The sequence below is a fragment of the Phoxinus phoxinus genome (genome assembly GCF_949152265.1).
Source record: "Phoxinus phoxinus genome assembly, chromosome: 5".
Classification (NCBI taxonomy): Eukaryota; Metazoa; Chordata; class Actinopteri; order Cypriniformes; family Leuciscidae; genus Phoxinus; species Phoxinus phoxinus.
Window position 1 is genome coordinate 35,319,808 of NC_136880.1, and position 21,068 is coordinate 35,340,875.

Consider the following 21,068-nt stretch of genomic DNA (forward strand, 5'->3'; position numbering starts at 1 on the left):
AAAGTGAGTTTTGCTGAAAACAAGACAAAAATCTCCCAGTGGGGTAAGAAAACTTGTTTTCTCTTTGAATTATTTTTAACGCGAGACATTTTTTTCTTGTTTTAAGCATAAACTTTTTCAGAAAACAAGACAGTATTTTGCTTCTCAAGTATTTGTACTGGAAAACAAGACTGCAGGGTTGCAACAATACCAAGTAAGAAAATCATTCTTGGCAGTGTAGTGATATTTACTGTTTACATGAGACAACTTAAGTGGCTGGGAATGCTCTAAATAGGCCATTACAAACAAACTCACAGCCATACAAACAGAGCTCAACACGTAAAGCAAGACTTGACTAATGCAAGTGTCTAACTAGCCAATTCAGCCGATTACCTTTGTGCGAATGTGACAGACTTCTAAACAGAAGAGGGCGAAATGTTAGAAAAACAGAGTTAACTATTAGCATGTGGCTAAGCTAATGACTCAATACTTTAATAAGCACAAAAAACACAGCCCATGCAAAAAAAAATATATATTTTTTTTACTGTAGAACCAAATAAAATGTGTATTTTTTTCATCTACATGTCTCTTGAATGGTGGCTCTTGCTAATCCATAAAACCCAAATAAAAAAGATGCTCAAACCAAACTGTGTCAAGACGGCTGTTCAGAAGGATCATGCTGTCAAAGGCGATTACATGGAAGAATGAGAGAGGACCTCCATGTGTGTGGGTCACTAAACATTTCTTTGCAGCAAACCAAGTAACTGCCATATATACATCACAGATATGTGAACTGAAAGTAAAATGAAAGCTTTTTTTCCTTCCATCACGGTGTAGGCATGTGTTGTATTATATTAGAGCGTATTTATCAGCGGAAATGTCAGCACAGGGGTAGAGGTCAAATGCAAGGCTGACTAGCAGAGGATTTTGCATAAACAGGATCTGACACAGACATTTGATTTTGTTTTGACCGTGGAAAGTATCTTTAAAGAGGGCTATCATCTGTGCCGTGAGCTGGAGCTGTAGTCACTGTGAGCCGTGAGTCATCTAGAGAAACGCTAGAATTACAAAACTCACTCTGCATACACACAGGAATATTCACAATTCTTATCTCATTTTGCGGTCTAGAGGGAAGTCAGTCATATGGGTTTTGAATGGCTCATGGGGTGAGTAACTGATGACAGACTGTTTAGGTGAATTATCCCTTTAAGCCACACTACAAAATGTATGAATATTATTGCATTAAATTACCAAAAAAAAAAAAAAAAAATCTGCGAATTTTGCACCCTGTTGACTTCAATGGGGAAAGTTTTAAACCTGCTTTTAGCCTCTTAACATCCTTAATGTTTCATTACAACCAGAAAGTGTTCAAATAGAGTATGTTCATATTTAATATGCTGAACCACACATGTGGTTAATCTGCAACAACATACAATTTACAACCACTAAAAATAATAATAATAAAAATGTAAATATCGCAAAGGTTCATACATTTTAAGTCCGGCTTACGTGCCCAAATATTTATTGGGCCATTGTATGGACTTCTCATTCATCAGATGTTAGTTCTGTTAGAACAGTGTGTAATGTTTGCTCATGTGTGTAATCAGAATTGTATTAAATATGTTAATCCACTGTTAGCACAGGGATTTTCATAGAATATTTAATTTTCATAGAAGTTTTTTTTTTAAAGCAGACTGTGTGTGTGTGTGTGTGTGTGTGTGTGTGTGTGTGTGTGTGTGTGTGTGTGTGTGTGTGTGTGTGTGTGTGTGTGTGTGTGTGTGTGTGACACAATATTTTATGGCCTTGAAGACCCTGGAGGGACTGTTGACTATTCTCTTATGGAGTTATTCTATACTCAATAAGAGTTATTCTCTCTTCCAGTTATAGAGAAGAGTTTTGCCTTGGATATAACATTGACACTCAACATGACCTTCACAGAGTTGTACAGCGATAGCAAAACACCAATATACAAATAAAAGCAATATAAACTACCTTTCAAAACTTTGGAATCAGTATTTTTTTTTTTGAGAAATTAATACTTTTATTCAACAAAGGACACATTAAATTTTATAAAAAGTGATTACTTCTATTTCAAATAAAAGTTGTACTTTTGATCTTTCTTGAGCACCAAATCAGCATATTAGAATTATTTCTGAAGGACCACGTGATACTAACGATGCTGAAAATTTAGCGTTTGCCAATCTACAATGGGCTTTATGCAGAGCTGCACTACTTCCTGAACTTCAGGCAGCTCCTTTGTTTCCTGTCTGCCATTATTGGACAAACTGATTAAAGGAGAACTCCGGTCAATTTGAACATTGAGCTCATTTTTTTTTGTAAATTTGGAGTGCTGTCAATATTTAGCAAAATTTGCACCCTGTTGACTTCAATGGGGAAAGTTTTAAACCTGCTTTTAGCCTCTTAACATCCTTACTGTTTCATTACAAGTGCCCAGCCATGTTAGATGATTCCTTCAGAGTGAACACGCCCCATTGAAGTCAACAGGGTGCAAATTTTAAAAAGAGGATAACACGGTGTAGGCAACACTGATTTTTGTCGTTGTTCTCTGTATTGACAGCACTCCAAATTTACAAAAAAATTAGCTCAATGTTAAAATTGACCGGAGTTCTCCTTTAATCCAGGTGTGCCTGACCAATAACAATAATCAGACACACCTGGATTAATCAGCTTGTCCAATAATGGCAGACAGGAAACAAAGGAGCTACCTGAAGTTCAAGAAGTAGTGCAGCTGTGCATAAAGCCAATTAACATTACATTAACATTAAACATTAACATTAAACAATTAAGATCAATCATACTTGCTGACGCATCAAACCATAGTCAACCAGTGAGTAAAGGGCGATTCATTTTAATCAGCCTGATGCTCATTCCTTCTCCAATAACTAGCAAAAATTGCTTCTGCACTACAATCTGTAAGGACGTAAAATACTTTTGAATCTTACTGTGAACAGATTATATGATTGCAACACCTCTTTCTTTTAAATCGAGCTGAATGCGATTGTTTTTCTGACTGAGGTGTTTACATCAAGGTTTTTCATTCTGGTTGAGCTATTAATAAGATTATGAACTGAATAAAACTGACAAAATCTGGATGGAGTTGAAGAGAAGGAAGAACTTCTGGGTGGAGATTTCAGAGAACCAATTTGAGATGATCTCTATAATCCCTATAAAAGGTGGAGAAATAAAGCTTTTGAGAGCTCTGAAGCTTTTCATATCTAGTAAATCCTTATGGGGTGGAGCTTAAATTGTTTTTGTTTTAGTGTAGTCAGATGGGATGAAGTCATGGGTCAAGAATACTAAAAGAGGTGCATTTCCTTTCTTCCTCTGTGAAGAGTTTGGCTCATAAACAAAGGGCTGGTTTGACCTGCAGTCACATTTTCACAAATATACAGCTTTACATCTGGACAGTATGAAAACGGACTCCCTGATCTCTAGTGCTCTGATCTGTCAAAATAATCTATGTTTTGATCTGGATTTATTTATTGATTTTTTTTTTGGAATACAAACATTGCAGAGTTTTTTTTTTTGGTTAATCAATAGTAAATGGTTTCTCTAAGACAAGGTCCCCATTTAACTCTAGAAGAAATACTCTCAGGTCGCAGTGTTTATTTGCGTGTGTGTATGTTTTTGATTCTCAATATAGTTTTGGATTGCACATAAAAACACAAGGAGTGAGACACTAAATCCATTAACAGAACCACCCTTCGGCAGAACACACACACCCAAACAGCCACTAAAACACACATTCACTCACTCACATACACACTGTGGCTGCAATGCGTCACTGAGGACAAAGCCTAAACAGAGAGACAGAGAAGAGAGAGGGAGAGGATGTGAGATAAAGGAGGAGAAAAAGAACAGCAGATGAAAGAGAGAGGGAAGGATAAACGGAGCGTGAAGGAGAAAAGGAATCCTGCTACTGCCTTACAGACATTCCTGTTGTCATGGATACCAGCCCTAAAATCTTACATATACACATGAACATGTCGGCATACTTCTGTTTGAACAGATCTTGAATAGCTCAGACATACACACACACTCACACACGTCTAATCAACGTGAAAGCTTGTGCTCTCAGCTGATGTGTAATTGGCTGGTCGCCCTGCCAGTCATACAGTGAGAGCTCTTTGATGTGTTAAGATGACTGCATGACAAAGGCAACAAAAGCACCGCATTAATCAAAGACAACATTCCCTTATGTTAACCATGTCACCATAGCAACAGCCTGGCAACTCGGCCCACACCAAGAGAGAAGTCTGCATCATAATCAGCTGCACATGCCATAAAAACCTTCTAGAACATTGTTATGAGCCATTAAGCACTAAGAACCCTCCAGAATACACAGAGCCCGCCTTACAGCCTTGAACTCACTAGAACACTACTCCCGACCTACAGTCTTGAAAAACTCATTGGAACACTGTTTCCACCTTGAACCCTGAGAATCCACTAGAACACTGTCCCTTAACCGTATAAATACTTCAGAACACTCTATCCAACTTTAGAACACTTTCCCTGTCTTACAACATTGAAGACCCACAGTCCCGACTTCAAAAAACTTTCCCCATCTTACAACCTTGTGAACCAACTAGAACACTGTCCCAACCTTCAACTTTGAAAACCCTTCAGAACACTGTCTTACAACCTTAAGAACCAACTAGAACACTGTTCCCAATTTCAAAACACTTTCCCCATCTTACAACCTTAAGACCCAACTAGAACACTGTCACCACCTTCAAAACACATTCCCCATCTTAGAACCCACTAGATAGAACACCATCCTAACCTTTAGAACATGTTTCCTGTCTTACAGCTTTGAAAACCTACAAGAACACTTTTCCCACCTTCAAAACACTTTCCCCATCTTATAACTCCGAGAACCTACTAGAACACTGTTCCCAACTCCAAAACACGTTCCCCATCTTACAACTTTGAGAACCCTTCAGAACACTGTCCCCACCTTTACAACACTGTCACTGTCTTACAACCTTGAGAACTTACTAGAACACTGTTCCTACTTTCAAAACACTTTCCCCATCTTACAACCTTGAGAAACCCCTAGAACTGTTTCAACCTTTAAGCTTGAGAACCATTTAGAACCCCACCTTTAGAACACTGTCCCTGTCTTACCATTTTGAGAACCCTTCAGAACACTGTCCCCACCTTCAAAACACTTTCCCCATCGTATAACCTTGATAATCCACTAGAACACTGTTTCAACCTTCAGCCTTGATAACCCTTTTGAAACACTGTCCCTGTCTTACAACCTTGAGAACCCACAAGAACACTGTCCTTACCCTAGAGCCCTGAGAACACTCAAAAAAGGTCCCATCCCTGCATCTTTGTGAATCAACTAGACGACAAGTTTGACAAACAGCTGGAATTATCTCACTCTCACAGCCTTGAGAACCCTCCAGATCTCTGTCCCTGCCCTAAAGTCTTGAGAATCCACAAGAACAAGATACCTGTCCTATACTCTTGAGAACACTCAAAAACATTGTCCCTAGTCTACAACTTTGAGAACCCCATATAATACGGACAATACCTACAGCTTTGAGAACACTCAAACAAATTTCCCCTACATTAAAACTTTTGCAAACTTCTGGAACACTGTAGTCCTACAGCCCTTAAAACATTCAACAGACAATGGTCTACAGCCCTGAAAGAACATACAGAATAGGGTCTGAGCAGCACTCTATGGATCACCCCAACAGTTTAAAGCCAAACAGTTCAGAGAGTCTTCTAGTGCTCTAGAACAGTATACCTTTCATACAGCCTTGGAAACCTTCTAGTCTTGTAGCTTGAGAAACTTCTAGAACACTATTCATTCCTGACAGCCCTTTAGACCCCTTTGAAAACTGCCCTCAACCAACAGTCTGGAGAGCCTTTTAGAACAACACCCAGACCATACAGTCGTGAGACCCTCAAGAGAACACTATACATTATACAGACAGACAGCACTTCTTTTTACTATCAGAACTTTTAAAATGATTTACTACATGAGCCATTCTACAACATAGATCTTGTACTTTGTAAGTTCATTGCATATTACATTTAAATAGAGGCAGGAAAAATGTTCTAAAGGGTTCACAAGTGACATTTTCTACTGGTCTACTGTTTGTAGAACATCTAAAACCTTAAATCAGAATCTGCATGTAAAGAAGAACAGTTAGGGGCCGTTCACACAGAACACATTTTTGCAGGGACACAAGACATGTTTTTTTGTTTTTTTTACTTATTTTAACTTGAGTGCAAGTAAAACTAAAAAATTACTTTTAGTTGCTGCTAGAGATGCGAGACACAAGTACAATGGTCAAATATGTCCGTCTAATTTGTTTGCGTTGAAACCCTATGGAAAAGCAGCACAATGGAATGCAAAAACACATTCTTTGTGTATGGCCCCTTACATATGCCCTAACAGATCAGATCACTATATAAACTACAAAGAATCTACACACAACCATCCAAAACAATCCAAAAATATATATATATACATGCAAGAGGAACAAGAAAGAAAAAGGAGAGATGTGGAAATAAATCAGGACCTGACACTGAACTCAAAGACAGGTGCAGTGAACAGATACAGATAGCACCATTTGCCAGCTGCGTTTGAGGTTCAGAATCGCATATGCGTTTTCTAAACGATGCCAGTTAATGTGTGGTTGTTTGCTTGTGTGTGTATTGCACTCACATTCTGTTTGCCCACTATGTTATGGAAGGGAAGCTCAGGGCTCCATGTTCCCTCCGTGAAGGAAGTGTTAGAGGTTCTGTGATCTGATTGGTTGGTGGAATCTCTCATGATGTCCTCAGGCAGTGTGAGCAAGCTCTCCTCTGGCTGCTTGATCAGGAATGTCTCGATGTTATGCCTGCGCAGGAAGTCATTACGGTCCTTACCGTGACCCTCCTCCACCTCGTAATCGCCGTTCAGGCAGTCTAGAGCCGCTTTAGAGATGTGGATCCTCCTGAAGGGGTCGAAATTAACTACAGATTCATCTCACACATCCAAAGCACGACACCTTTTTCAAAATGAGAATAAACAGAAACTCAATTAATTTCCCCCCACACAATTACACAAGAGGGGGAGTTGTACATAAAATCTCTCTTTTACATCATGGTCGAACGTGTTTGAGGGCAAATTGATAATCCTACTGTACTTCCCTTATATTTAATCACCAAAGAGAAGTTTTGTGTGCACATGTGTGTGTATCTTACCCAGGTATTCCCCCTGACTCCAGTTTGTTGGCTATGTCGACATCCCAAGACCAGACATCAAACTGCCATTTCCGCAAACCGAGAACTCCACACAAAACCGAGCCGGAGTGGATGCCAATGCGCATGTCTATGTCATGCTTCGTACGTGAGCGCACATACCTAAACATCCAAATAGAAAAGGTTAGGATGGATAGGTTCTGTTATATAGGCAGTTCTGTAATGGTGACACTAAACAACTCTTGAGCTAAAGAACTCACTGGGACAAGAACACTGGATTTACAGGCAAGTTAAAATACACATCATACTATTACTCCTGAACGGGAGTAGCTGTAAGTAGCTGTTTATAAAAAGCAGAATCGAGGTCACACTGTCACTGCTGTGTGTGTGTGTTGAGTGGTAGTGTGAGTGCTGTGATATCTGACTGTTAGTGCAGCACACAAATACACACCTGCTGAACAAGGGCCTCTCATCTGCTATCTAGCCTCTATTAAGGGTCAACAGGACTGGTCTAGTGGCCTCTTTCTCACTGTCATTCACTCACTCACTTTTCCTTGCTACGGACATACCATAGACTTCCAGTGCTTTAAAATAAACCTAATAATACTTAATACAGACTAACCCAAATGCAACCTGTGAGTAGTCTAAATTGGAAAATTCCCCTGTTAAAGGAATACTTAAAATTTTTTACTTTCGGTCATTATTTACCTGCACCCTTGTCATCACCAATCTCTATGACTTTCCTCAGTGGAACACACAAAAAAAGGAGAATTAAAATAAAATGAAGTAAATAGTTGGTTGTTGTGAATAGTAGGGGACTGTTCACAACAAGTTGTCAAGCTTCAAAAATTAGAGATCCATAAACGTATCTTTAAAAAGTCAACTCATACTAACAACTCATGTGCATTTGACAGCTTCTGAAGCGATATAAAAGCTTTGTGAGTGACAAAGAAACAGAAGTTTAAGTCATTATTCACTGACAATCTTCTGCTCCAGTGGGCTGTTTACCACTGTGATTATACAGTCAGTGACTGGAATCATTCAGACAAGCTTTGTGAACTGGATCAATTGATTCATTGACAAGATCAGACTCAATAGAATGATTTATTTACAAAGTGGGCATCATTACTTTTCTTGTTAATAAGGACAGCTACAATATTGTGGATGTCAAGTTGGATGAAAATCGGTGAATATTGATTATATTCTATAATTTCACCACAAAAAGTTGTCTGTGAAATACACTGTAAATATGTGAAATATAGTGCATAAGTATGAATCACTTTTAGAATGCTTTTGTGTGTGTGTGTGTCATTTTGGAGCTTGAATAACCCATTCCTTACTCATTTAATGAAATGAAAATCTCTGCAATAACCTGAGCAATAAAACCTTGCAATCCTGCAATGTTGAATCATTCATTTTGTGTTGGCTGGCAGTTTAAAACATGAAATGTTTTACAGTTACCGGTACCTGATGGTTTTGATCATGCTGAGGCCCATCTCAACACAGCAGTGGGCATGATCCGGTCGAGGCTCGGGAAGGCCAGAAACACAATAATAACAATCCCCCAGTATCTTGATCCTCAGACAATGATTCTCCTGAGGGGAAGAGAAAAAGACATTTTCACATTTAATGATGTCAAACTGTTGACAGAATTGTTTAAATGTAATATGACTGAATCAGTCGGACTACATTATCCCAATAAAAGTAAATTTTAAGGGTCAGGTCAGGTAGAAATAACTGCTTAAGGTAGCAATGCCACAGTTTCCCTTGTGCGCATATGAGAGGGATTTATGAGGATTCAAGCGATTATAACTGCAATCACCCAGTAATATCCACCACAGTCTCTATCTGTTTTAGTTATCTCTGCACCCTACCAGGTTTTTGTGTAGAACTCAGAGAGGGTGGTAATTATAAGACCGCCGCTCATTCATTCGGTCTCTCTGAGATCCATTACTCATGTCTACTGCTGTATTAACATTTTTTCACAGCTCAGTAAACGGCTGTATGGAAACAAAGAGTCGTTACGCCCGTAACCGTCATTTGTCAATCGCTAAAAACAACACCTACAGCTTGATTAGCTCTGGACTGACTCATGATAACAGGTTTGAAGCACTAGTGCTAATCTGCAGGCTAAGCGAATGCCTTTTACATAATCAATACCAAACCCTGGGCCAATTTAAAGGATTTTAACATAGAAACTAGCATTAAATGCTAGTGTAACAACACGCTCCATACTTTAAACATCAACATAAGAGCATGATGCCAATAAAGAACCCATTAAATTAAACTTCCTGAAGAATTACAGTGGAAAAACTTACTCTTAGTTGCATTGAGCCTTTCGAAAAAAGGCTGTGGTACAGTAAAGGTGGACAATAAGATGGTAATACCATGGTATTTTTATATATACTGTACACAACTGTTAAACATTTTAGGGGTCAGTAGCCTAAGATTTATTTATGTTTTTAAAAAAAGTATCTTATGTTCACCAAGGTTGAATTTATTTGATCAAAAATACAGTAAAAACTTAATATTGTGAAATATTACAATTTAAAATAATTGTTCTATTTGCTCAAGAAACATTCCTTATTATCAATGTTAAAAACTGTTTATATTTATATATAATGGTTAAATATTTTTGTGGATATCATGATCATTTTTTTTCAGGATCAAAAGAACAGCATTTATTTGAAATAAAAGATTTAATAAATTACTTTACTGTCACTTTTGACCAATTTAATACATCCTTGCTGAATGAATTTATTAATTTCTGTAAAAAAGAAGTGTACCTTAGATTAGAAGTCAATGATTACCGTAGTCATATTAATAGGTTCCCGTGTAAGCAACGTCAAGTCATGGATTTGTTTCCTATGGAATACTGATAACATGATATGGTACTCCAATGTACTTCGATGAATATCATGGTATTACCAGGGTATATGTCCACAAAAACATTCCATTTAAATTGTACGTCTGATAACTTTTGTTAAGGGATTACCAAGAAGAAATTTTGTGTTTCTACATATATTACACGCTTAGATAATACTGTACTTCAAGTAATGAGAGGGTTAATGCATATTTCCCATCAGGCAGTGTGAGGGCGTAGGAGAAAGAGAGAGCCAGGGAGAGACAGACAGAAAGAGAGCGAGACAGATTTGTGGAAGATAAAGCTACTGTAAGACATGATCTTTAAAGTGTTTTCAGGATGTGGCACGACGCAAGCAATCAAAAACATTATGTCTGGAACTGTTGAACGTGACAGACAGCACAACCGCCTAGTTAACCAGTACAGCACTAACCACGCACATGTGACATTTCTGAGTAAACATTGCCATCGGGAGACAAAATGAATACTGCTCATCAAGATAAACACTGCTGCAGAATTTAATACAACACCAGGCCTGCTCGCATGAGTGTGACTGCAAATTCACACAAACGCACAAGGACACAAGGATATTTAAATATGACATACTGATACAACCATCTGCAAGCACACATATGCCACATTTGAATATCTGCATTATGCATCAGCAAGCCACTTTATGGTTGGTTAATCTTCAATGATTATTGTACTGACTCATGAATAAGATTATTGGAGAGTTGCAGCATGAGGATGGAGTTTAATATTCTTCATAATGCACTTATTCCCTCCCCCCCCCCCAGTCTGAACAACAGAACAAAAACACATTTGTTAAAAGTACAAAATCAATCTGCACATGTATACGTCTGCAAGTAATGTTGTTCTTTCTTCCAAGGGCAGCTATCAAGATATGAGCTAGCCGTCAACAGTTGTACCCGTGTGCAAACACACACACATGCGCACACACACACACACACACACACACACACACACACACACACACACACACACACACACACACACACACACACACACACACACACACACTCATATATCAGTGTTATTAATGGTGGGGACAGGGTCACAATGTTTTTATTTATGTGACTTTAGCAACAGCCATTTAGCACATCAGTGCACTGCAGGACATGAAGGAGGGTGAGCCGTCACACATTTCAGCCTCCTCTTAACTCTAACTGAACTCAGCTTATCTGGTGCCACTATAAACGCCAAGCCAAGATACTCTGCCACTGCCCTTGGCACACAAACATAACTCTCTCCTAGTTTCATATGCATTCTGCATTTGATATGTTCAAGCAAAGCAGCAGTCGAACTGCAATTTTCAAGGTAAACAGCGCTGAAATGGACAAAAGTGGATCAACCAGTGAATTTGTCTTCGAGTATTTCATTTAACAACGCCATAAATTAAAACGGCTTTCGGTAGAGGGTCATTGATAATTATAACAATCTTGATTGCCATGAAATCTAATACACATAAGAAGGGGGACCACATTTACATCCAAATGATAATTAATATACACAGAACTAAAACCTCAAGGAATAGCTATGAAATGTTCAAATCATCTGAATCCAGTCAACAGAACAGAATAGAAAATGCTGTTTGACTTCCATTAATCTGACAAACATCTTTTTCAAACAGTGTTGAGTATTTCACTCCATGTTTATGCTTTAAACAATGATATTACAAAAGACTGTGTTGATTAAACTGCTCCTATTATGCTTTAAACGTTCAACCTTCTTCAACGGGTTTACCAACCTGATCTCATGGGAAAACATCACTATTTTTAAGCATAATGCAAAATAGTTACAAATTGCTATGAGATTGTGTTGGGTTTACATGCACCCAAGGTCAAAAAACAGTTTAATTTTCTCATAATATTCATTGCACATCACCTCTTTTCTTACAGTGTCTGAAATGGTTTGTTAAAGGATTTGGTCTTTCCAACCCTTCCCTTCTGCGAGCCTACTCTGCTCTGATTGGTCAGATGGCCCAATCTGTTGTGATTGGTCTACAGTATACAGTCCGCGTCGGAAACAAAATTCCCATTACCATATCAGTATTTCAACACCAGAGACTTCCTAACCACTTGTGTTTACTGTATCCATTCCAGTACGAGTCCTCATCCTTTTGAAGAGCATGCAAAGTGGATTCACTGCATGGATAGCAGTGTCTTCTTGACATGTCAACAACACAAACCAAACTCTTCCAGGCTTCAGCTACGACTAAAGGGTTTGAGGCCGGGTAAATATAGACTTTGTTCGCGGGCAGCCAATGAAGACTTAACCTGTTGAAGACTGGAATTGCTGTGACGACTCATTTCAGCAGTTTAGAATCAATTCTCTCTTTTAGGAGACAATAACTTAATTTGTAGTGTGCTACTTTAAAACTTTCCAGACCTTTTACATTCCCAAACAGCTATATTACACACTGCATGAATGGTAATACTCAAAAAAGCATAATAGGGACACTTTAATTTATTTTTCATTATATTTTCCATTAAAATTATGATGCACACAACATATGCTCAGCACCTGTTAATATGAGCTCTGAAATTAATGCACTGCAAACATGAGATACGTGTAACACACCTAAACAGAATATCTCCTCAACCTTAATGTACCAATAGACTTCAAAGTCAAGGTCACCTGCTTTTCATGCTAACACTTGGATATCAAACAAACAATATCAAATACACATACAGTAAGCCAGAGGTGTAATTGTGATATCGGGAGATATAAGGCAAATAACAACATACCTTGATTCATTGCCAACTGCTATTTCAAGGACTATTACACTGTTGCTATATACTCTGAATGGTGCTGTGATATGGCTTACATCTATGCATATATGTGTGGTTAGGTCACTCACGTGTGCCAGTCGGTCAAATCGTGCAAAGAGTTCGTTGAGCATCCGAACAAGTTCCTGAGCGGAGAGTGTGGTGGAAAGATTGGTGAAGCCCTTCACATCAGCAAAGAGAATACTGCATAAAACACACATGCAAACAGATCAGCTGAAAAATCACAACATCCTTCCCAGACTGAAATATTACAATCAATCAGTAAACAGGCTGATTGCAATATTTTTCATGTGAGAAAACAGGCAAAATTTCATAAATGTACAAGAGAATTATACTAATAAGTAAAATATACTGGCTATACAAGCTACACTGCCATTTAAAAGTTTGGGGTCAGTAATATTTGCATGTTTAAAATTTTTTTTTTAATACTTATTATTCAGCAAGGATGCATTAAATTGATCAAAAGTGACAGTAAAGACATAGTCATGGTTTCCACAAAAATATTAAGCAGCACAACTGATTTCAACTTTGATAAAAATAAGAAATGTTTCTTGAGCACCAAATCGGCATATAAAAATGATTTCTAAAGGATCATGTTACACTGTAGTAATAGCCGTTAAAAATACAGCTTTTTCATCAAGTGAATATTTAATATGTATACACCTTATATAAATAAGGGTAAGCCAGTGAATATGGTCAAATGGCTTCAGTTTGGCTCGATTTGGCCATTTCTTGGGACCAGTCAGAGCCTATTTGGTGCTCATACTGTGACTGACTGCTGCAAGAGGTTTGGGTTATAAAAGAGAGTGACTCAGCTATAATCAAGGATGACTGAGCCATAACGGCGGGTGACTGAGCCGTAATGGTGGGCGACTGAGCCTTAATGGCGGATGACTGATTCAATTCCATTTGATTCTCTTCTATTCTTTTTACAAGGACTGTACCAAAATGGAAGAAATTACCTCACGTTCTCATAGCGGTGAATGTAGATTCGGTGAAACTGGTGCTGTAGGTTCTCGTCCTCCACGTTGGTCATGTCGTTAATCATCTCCAGCACTACAAAGCGCGGCAGCACCGACAACACCAGACGCTCCTAACGGGTGTAGTGTGGGTAAAGCACTTTATTAAACACACTCTTAAATCAATCACTGAATGCACACGTACACATAAAAAGAGTTTCAACCAGTTGACCAATTTAACTAGCTCACCACCAGTCTAACCTTTACATTACATTACAAACGATAGGGTAGAATTTCATTATGACTGTTTTGCAGTATTATTTAACCCCAAACATTAATATATGACAGTTTCCTTTTACTACAATTACAGCTTCAAGTCATTTTTATCCAGTTCTAGTTTCCTTAATGGTTCACCAGTCAATCAAATATCCCCGAGCGTCCAGCTCACAGGGCTAAATATAAATGCAGAATTTCCCAAAAAAACTGAAAATACATTTATTATTTAGTACAAACGTGAGTATAAAGAAGTCTGAATGCTTTGGCAAAACACTGCAAGGGACATATATCTGCCATATACAGTATATTAAAGCCAAAGGCCGTTATTTCTGCATCACCAAAAGCAATTGCAAAAATTATGTTTTTGCCCAACAGTTCCCAGTCTTTCCCAGTCAGTTTCCCACTCTCCCAATTGGTTGAAACAATATTGCAGCGTGGGCTGGTTAGATGCTTAAACAAACAGAATCAGAGCGTTTACACTTTTCAGGGGAAATTGAGGTAGGAGAAAGTATTTTCAAATAAAATAAAAAAATGACACACCTCAGCTTTAATTGTCCTTTGTGTCGCTGCATGGATAAAGAGCTTGTACTGCAAATATGAATTAAACAAGCCAGAGGTTTGTGCTCACCACTGGCTGGGCTAAAAGCACACACACACACACACACACACACACACACACACACACACACACACACACACACACACACACACACACACACACACACACACACACACACACACACACACAAAAGTACCAGCATGGGCTCCACTTGACTGGCAAATAAAACCCACTTCAGCAAACAGCCGGAGAGCTCTCAGAGCAAGAGATGGGGGGGAGGAGATGGAGTGAGATTCCCTAAGGAGTCTCGGAACCTTTCTACACTAGCCTTCTGTCCCCATGAGATGCTGTTCTCATCTTCAAATCAATTACTCTCACCCACTGAGGCTCATTGCTGGAAAAGGAGTGTGATAAACAGTAGCAACATTACGTATGCACGTGAGTGTGTGTGCGTGCACTTGCATGTGTGCTTTTAAAAGTTTGGTGTCCGTTTTTGAAAAAGAAAGAAAGAAATGAATACTTCTATTCAGCAAGGACATGTTGAACAAATTGAACAAAAGTGACAATAAAAACATTTATAATATGTTACAAAGAATTTCTATTTCAAAAAAATTATGTCCTTTTGAACTTTCTATTCATCAAAAAATCCTGGAAAACATGTATCACGATTTCCACAAAAATATTACGCAGCACAATCGTTTTTTCTTGAGCACCAAATCAGCATTTTCCAATGATTTCTGAAGGATCATGTGACACTGAAGACGATGAAAAAAATAAATCAGCTTTGCATCACAGGAATAAATTACATTTTAAATTTAGATAGAAAACAATATATATATATATATATATATATATATATATATACATATAGTACGGTATATTAATTTTGTTTAGCTCAAACTCATAGACTTCCTGGAAACTTCCTGAAACACTCTGGCCACAAACACGTTTGCATGTGTCATGGGGTGTGTGAAGGAAACTTGTGAAGTTGAACTAACCTGTCGCTGGTTCTCCGTCTCCAGGCGGAGACGTGCCTCGATGCACCTGCGTGTCTCCAGAAAGGCCTGTCGCTGGGCGCGGTCTGACAGGTAGCTAATAAACATCCCTGCAGTGTTTATGCATAAGAACAGCAGCACCTGAGCTAACAGCTGAAGAGAGAGAGAGAGAGAGAGAAAGAAACAGAGAATTTTACTGACCTTAAGAAATTAACTGCAGGTCAAACTACACATAGATACAAATGAACTACATCCATTCATCAGCAGCTGTATGACAGTATGTGGCATTTTATATCTGAAACTCGAACAAAAATACATCATAAACAAGGTCCAAAATTAAGATTGATGTGCCAATGACGAGTGAATGAGACCATTTTCCAGCCAAAAAAAGGAAACCATTAGACAATATTGTGCATTTTTATTCAAAATATATTTTTGCCATAAAGAATTGGGATTATTTTGCAGTTTTTCTTGCATTTTAGTGATGTACCAGGTAATTGTAGGTAGGCAATTGTGTCACTTGCAGCATATGCAAGATGATTCATTTAGATTAAGATTCATTTCATTTAATGTGAAGAATATTTCCTCATTTTACAGATACCAGCCACTGCCAAGTAGATTTGATGTATTTGCCAAAGCAATTTTTTCTCGCATTTGGCACTTGGCAAGTGTAAATTGTAGACCTTGAGCATAAGCGTTCAGGAGAAAAATTCTTGCTTATTTTAATTTAAATATAATCCTATTCCCTAGGAGACAGAAGCTAAATGTCATCTTTCTCTCCATTTCACACACAAACACACACATGCACATTAATGTGCAATTAATAAATGTCAGTCATATACTGGAGGCACAATATTTTTTTTTACAGTTAATAAGCATGCTATTATTTCAAATGTACTCATTTAAAAGCTAAAGCAAAGTGATTTTTAAAAACCTTTTGTGTTTGCTTTCCAGGTCCACTTATTTAATGACTGCTAATTAAAACTCAGACACGTTGTGATTTTCTTATGACGAATATGTCAAAACCATGCAGATTTTCCATAGCTGATTTTTTGTCTTCCTTAAATATCTTATGCACAAGTACATCAGAACAAAGAATAAGAGTCACTTACTGCCAATGATTTACATATTTTAGCTTGAGAATAACATGAACTAGCCTTTAGGCATCAGCTTAGCTGTTCTCCTACCATGCATTTCCAATTGGTTTCCATTTTCTGATTTGCTTACCACATCTTCAGAGAAAACAAACAAACAAAACAAAGGACTCATGCAGCCCATCCACCAGGGGGAGCCGCAGCGGTGAGAGAAAACTGAGGCTAGATGCCAAATACACTCAAAAAAACTGCTTAATATATTCAGTCTGGATTGAACCAGTTAGCCCTCTGAAATCAATAGGAAATAAAATATACTGACTTTCTAATAAATATAAATATATTTTTACAATCAGAACAAATGCATCTAATTTCTACCAGCGATAAGTTTGTAAATTTGTCAGATGTATGAAAGCTGTTTACTTCAGTTGGGCCACCAAATAAAACATGAAATCAAAATTGTAATGTCCAATGTGACTGGCTGGCTGCTATCACACTTCCAGGGCTCAGAGTGAAACTATTGTATTTACAAGGTACAATTAGTGTCTAATCAAGCAGTTTCGACTTCATACTGAGACTAGATACAACAAAACAGACATCAGCACCATAAAAGACACACTCTCTTTGTCTGTCCGGAATAAAGTAGCCCAAAAAGTTAAAAAGTTACACACACAAAAGGTACATATTTATATTTAGACACGAGAACAAACACGGTTAGTTTACTGCATTTGGAACATATACTGTCATGCCTCTCAGAGGAATCCAAAAATACACACGCTTTACCAAACATGTCGTGAAAATCTCCAGAGAGGATGATGTAATCACCTGCAATCATTAACACTCTAAAACAATCACTGCAAAACATGTTAAAGCGTGCCTCTGGACCTATTACTACAAAAGCCTCATAGGCATTTGTTTGTGTGTGTGTGTGTGTGTGTGTGTGTGTGTGTGTGTGTGTGCATATGTGTGTGTGTCTGCTTCAGTTAGACACATCCCTCCTGGGAATCTAAATTTTATGACTGATTAACGAGCCCCCCATCCTTTACAGTTTCAATTACTCTGGGTTTTTATTTTTGTCCCGTGGGGGCATTAAAGGGCTGCCATTTCAGATAGAGCCAAGCAAAGGGACCCTAATTAATACAACCCCTCCAGTACACACATGCACACGCACACACACACACACACGCACAAAAACACACCACAGAACCAATGCAGTAAACATTATCAACATTCAAGTATCAAGCTAGCATGCAAATTGACGTAAATATAACTTCTAATAATTTTAATTGCTGCTGTTTGTAATTGTAAATTCTATTTACAAACATAAACAAAACCAACATGCACTTAAATATTGTGTGTGCTTCATAAGATAAAATAACGAGTGAGCACACACACACACACACACACACACACACACACACACACGAGAGATCAGTGATGTGGACAGTTTTAATAGGAATGCTCATTATTTCAGACTTTCCCAATTCAAATCACTGACCTTAAAATACATTATCTCACATTGTACAAATGCCTCTCCACATATGGAAACATGAACAGCATACAGACTAATGAAGATGAGTTTTTGTGTGTGTGTTTTTCTTAGAATATTGCTCTTAGCTGTAGAAAACATGAATAGATGATTAGTGACGCTTTCTAGGTTTACATTATACAGGTACATTTCCCAATGTCACTTTAAAGTCAGCTCACACTCGTACTTGAACCACAGGTGTAGTTCATATTAATTATTATGGAGATGATCCATTAACATTTGACAAACAGAAAGAGTCACAATAATAACATCTTAATTTTGAACAATAAATCTATAGTTAAAACATGAGAAATGTCTATTTGTGAAATGTTTTGAAAAGTATGGAGCCCCTAAAGGGACATGGCGATGGAAAAAAAATACGAGATGTTTTGCGTTCGCTCGCAAAATGTTTGGGTTCTTCCGAGAAACTTTCAATTCACTCGCAATACTTTTGAGTTCTTTTTTTTTAAACGTTTTACAAGGGAACGCTAAGGTTTTGCAATTATGAAAAATAAAGTCAAAATTGAGAGATATCTGTTTGCAATTGTGAGACATATGGGTCAGTTATAAGAACTGGCTTCTATAGAAAATAGAGGCATTTATCTATGAAATGAAATTCATGCATTGTGGCTTACATATCAAAACACACTTTGGGGTCGATGTACATTTTCTACCGTGTGAAAAATACAGCAAAAGAATTTGCAGAACAAATCTGTAAAATCACTGACTTCTAAATGGATACTTAAATTGCACGCACGCACACACACACTACACTTTAACTATAGCCTTTAACATCATAATTATCTCAGCAAAGTACAGAGATATCCGTCAGCATACAGCAGAAATCGTTAAGAGTGACTGACTCTCATTGACTGCAGCAAATTAAAGAGAGAAGAAAAAAAAGAAAAAAAACAACAACAACAACAACAACTGCAAAGCGGCTCCTAGACCAACAGATCTAATGAAACTGTTAATATCAACATTGTACTCCAGCCAGAGAGTCTTCACCACGCCGAGGAGCCGAACTGAGATTTAATTAACACTCCATTTAATTACTGGGGTTGATTACGCTCGTAAAATGCTGCCTCGGAGATTTCCAGTAGATGGGCTGCTGTCCACTGATAATTCAACCATCGAGCGGAAACAGTACAATGCCCATATGATAAACTTTGAAATTGAAATTTGACATTTAGGGTATTTTTAAGTGATGCACAGCAGCCAGTCTCAATGGAGCATCTTAAGGCAGATGAGCAAAGCATTGTGGGAATGGCTGTATTTTTCACTGCCGCTCGCTGTGACCTCTTGCCGGCTCTGAGATTAAACTCCACAACCTTTACTTCTGTCAGCCCAGACCTTTAAGTGCTATACAGCAGCTCCACTGCACCTATAATGCGTACCTACAGCACTTTCACATATTTCATTCATGGCGCTTTTCACTGATGCGGCCGGTCAGAGTCAATCTCAATCTATTGTCTCGACTATTGTAATGGTCTACTATTCTTGTGCCCTTTTCATTTTTATTCAGAGGAGATGCCACATTTACTTTGATGTGAAACAGTCTGGTCAATATGTTGGAGTTTTTATTCATTGTCTTTTTATAAGGTTATTCACTGATACTCAGGTCCACAACAATATTTAGATCTTTTTTATATTATTATTATTATTATATATACACGACAGCATTTTCGATTCATATTGAACAGCATTCTATCCATCACAGCCTCATTGCCGTGTCAAATTAAATATGTCATCTACTCTTCTGAGGTCCATTATAATGCCAAAAAACTCACCACTGCATTTCCATCCTGGCTTTCTGCCATTTGTTGAATATAAAAACAGGACGATCCAGCCTTCTCACTGGAAGCTATGGAGGTTTGTCTGGGAGATTTTCCCTAATCAAACCAGACGCATTGGACCGTTACCTGGTGATCCTGTCCATGTTGCTTTCTACAGTGTGATACTGATCTCAGTACAATTTTACACTATCATTGTTAGCAGCAGCTGATTGTTCTCAAGGTTTCCATTACACGGCAGGACAGTCTCCGGTGTCAGCGTTCAAATGCTAAATTGAAAAATACATTATTAATCACTGAGACATAAAAATATTTAATTGACCGGGCAGCCCGCTGTTATTGATTTTTGTACTGTACATGTGTGAAAATCTACACACTCTAAAAAATGCTGGGTCCAATTTGGGGTCAAATATGGACTAACTCAAACGTTGGGTTAAAAATGTAATCCAACGGCTGGGTTTGTCCATATTTTACCCATAATTTGGGTTGAAATAACCCAGCATTTTTTAGAGTCAAAATATGTTGTATCATAAGTTTTGCTAGACCCCATTTATTTCATCAAAAGTCTGCAGTGAATTCAGCCTCTTTAAAGGGATAGTTCACCCCAAAAACGAAAATTCTGTCATCATTTACTCACCCTCAAATTGTTCCAAACCTGTATAAATGTCTTTCTTCTGCTGAACAGAAAAAGAGTAACCAAACAGTTGATGGACCCCATTGACTTCCATTGTATGGAGAGAAAAAAAAGGACTATGGAAGTCAATGGGACCATCAACTGTTTGGTTATCCATATTCTTTGAAATATCTTCTTTTGTGTTCAGCAGAAGAAAGAAATTCATACAGGTTTAGTACAACTTGAGGGTGAGTAAATGATGACAGAATTTCCGTTTTTGGGTGAACTATCCCTTTAATCTGTGCTTTTGTGATCTCAGTTCATGTTTGCTGAAAACAGCCACTGCAGCAAACTGTCTGAAGTGATTTCACTCGG

The 21,068-nt window shown here is 37.9% G+C and overlaps 1 protein-coding gene across 4 annotated transcripts in view; it reads right to left on the reverse strand.

The window, feature by feature from the left end:
- Nucleotides 1-21,068, reverse strand: part of adcy8 (adenylate cyclase 8 (brain)) — a 49,275-nt gene that overhangs the window by 22,697 nt on the left and 5,510 nt on the right. For all 4 annotated transcript variants that reach the window (XM_079613654.1, XM_079613656.1, XM_079613655.1 and 1 more), the window contains 6 exons: nucleotides 15,672-15,821; nucleotides 13,842-13,972; nucleotides 12,951-13,062; nucleotides 8,674-8,801; nucleotides 7,210-7,368; nucleotides 6,689-6,959 (listed from right to left, as the gene is read on the reverse strand). In XM_079613654.1, coding sequence (XP_079469780.1) covers nucleotides 6,689-6,959; nucleotides 7,210-7,368; nucleotides 8,674-8,801; nucleotides 12,951-13,062; nucleotides 13,842-13,972; nucleotides 15,672-15,821 — 951 coding nt within the window. The remainder of the gene's footprint in view (nucleotides 1-6,688; nucleotides 6,960-7,209; nucleotides 7,369-8,673; nucleotides 8,802-12,950; nucleotides 13,063-13,841; nucleotides 13,973-15,671; nucleotides 15,822-21,068) is intronic.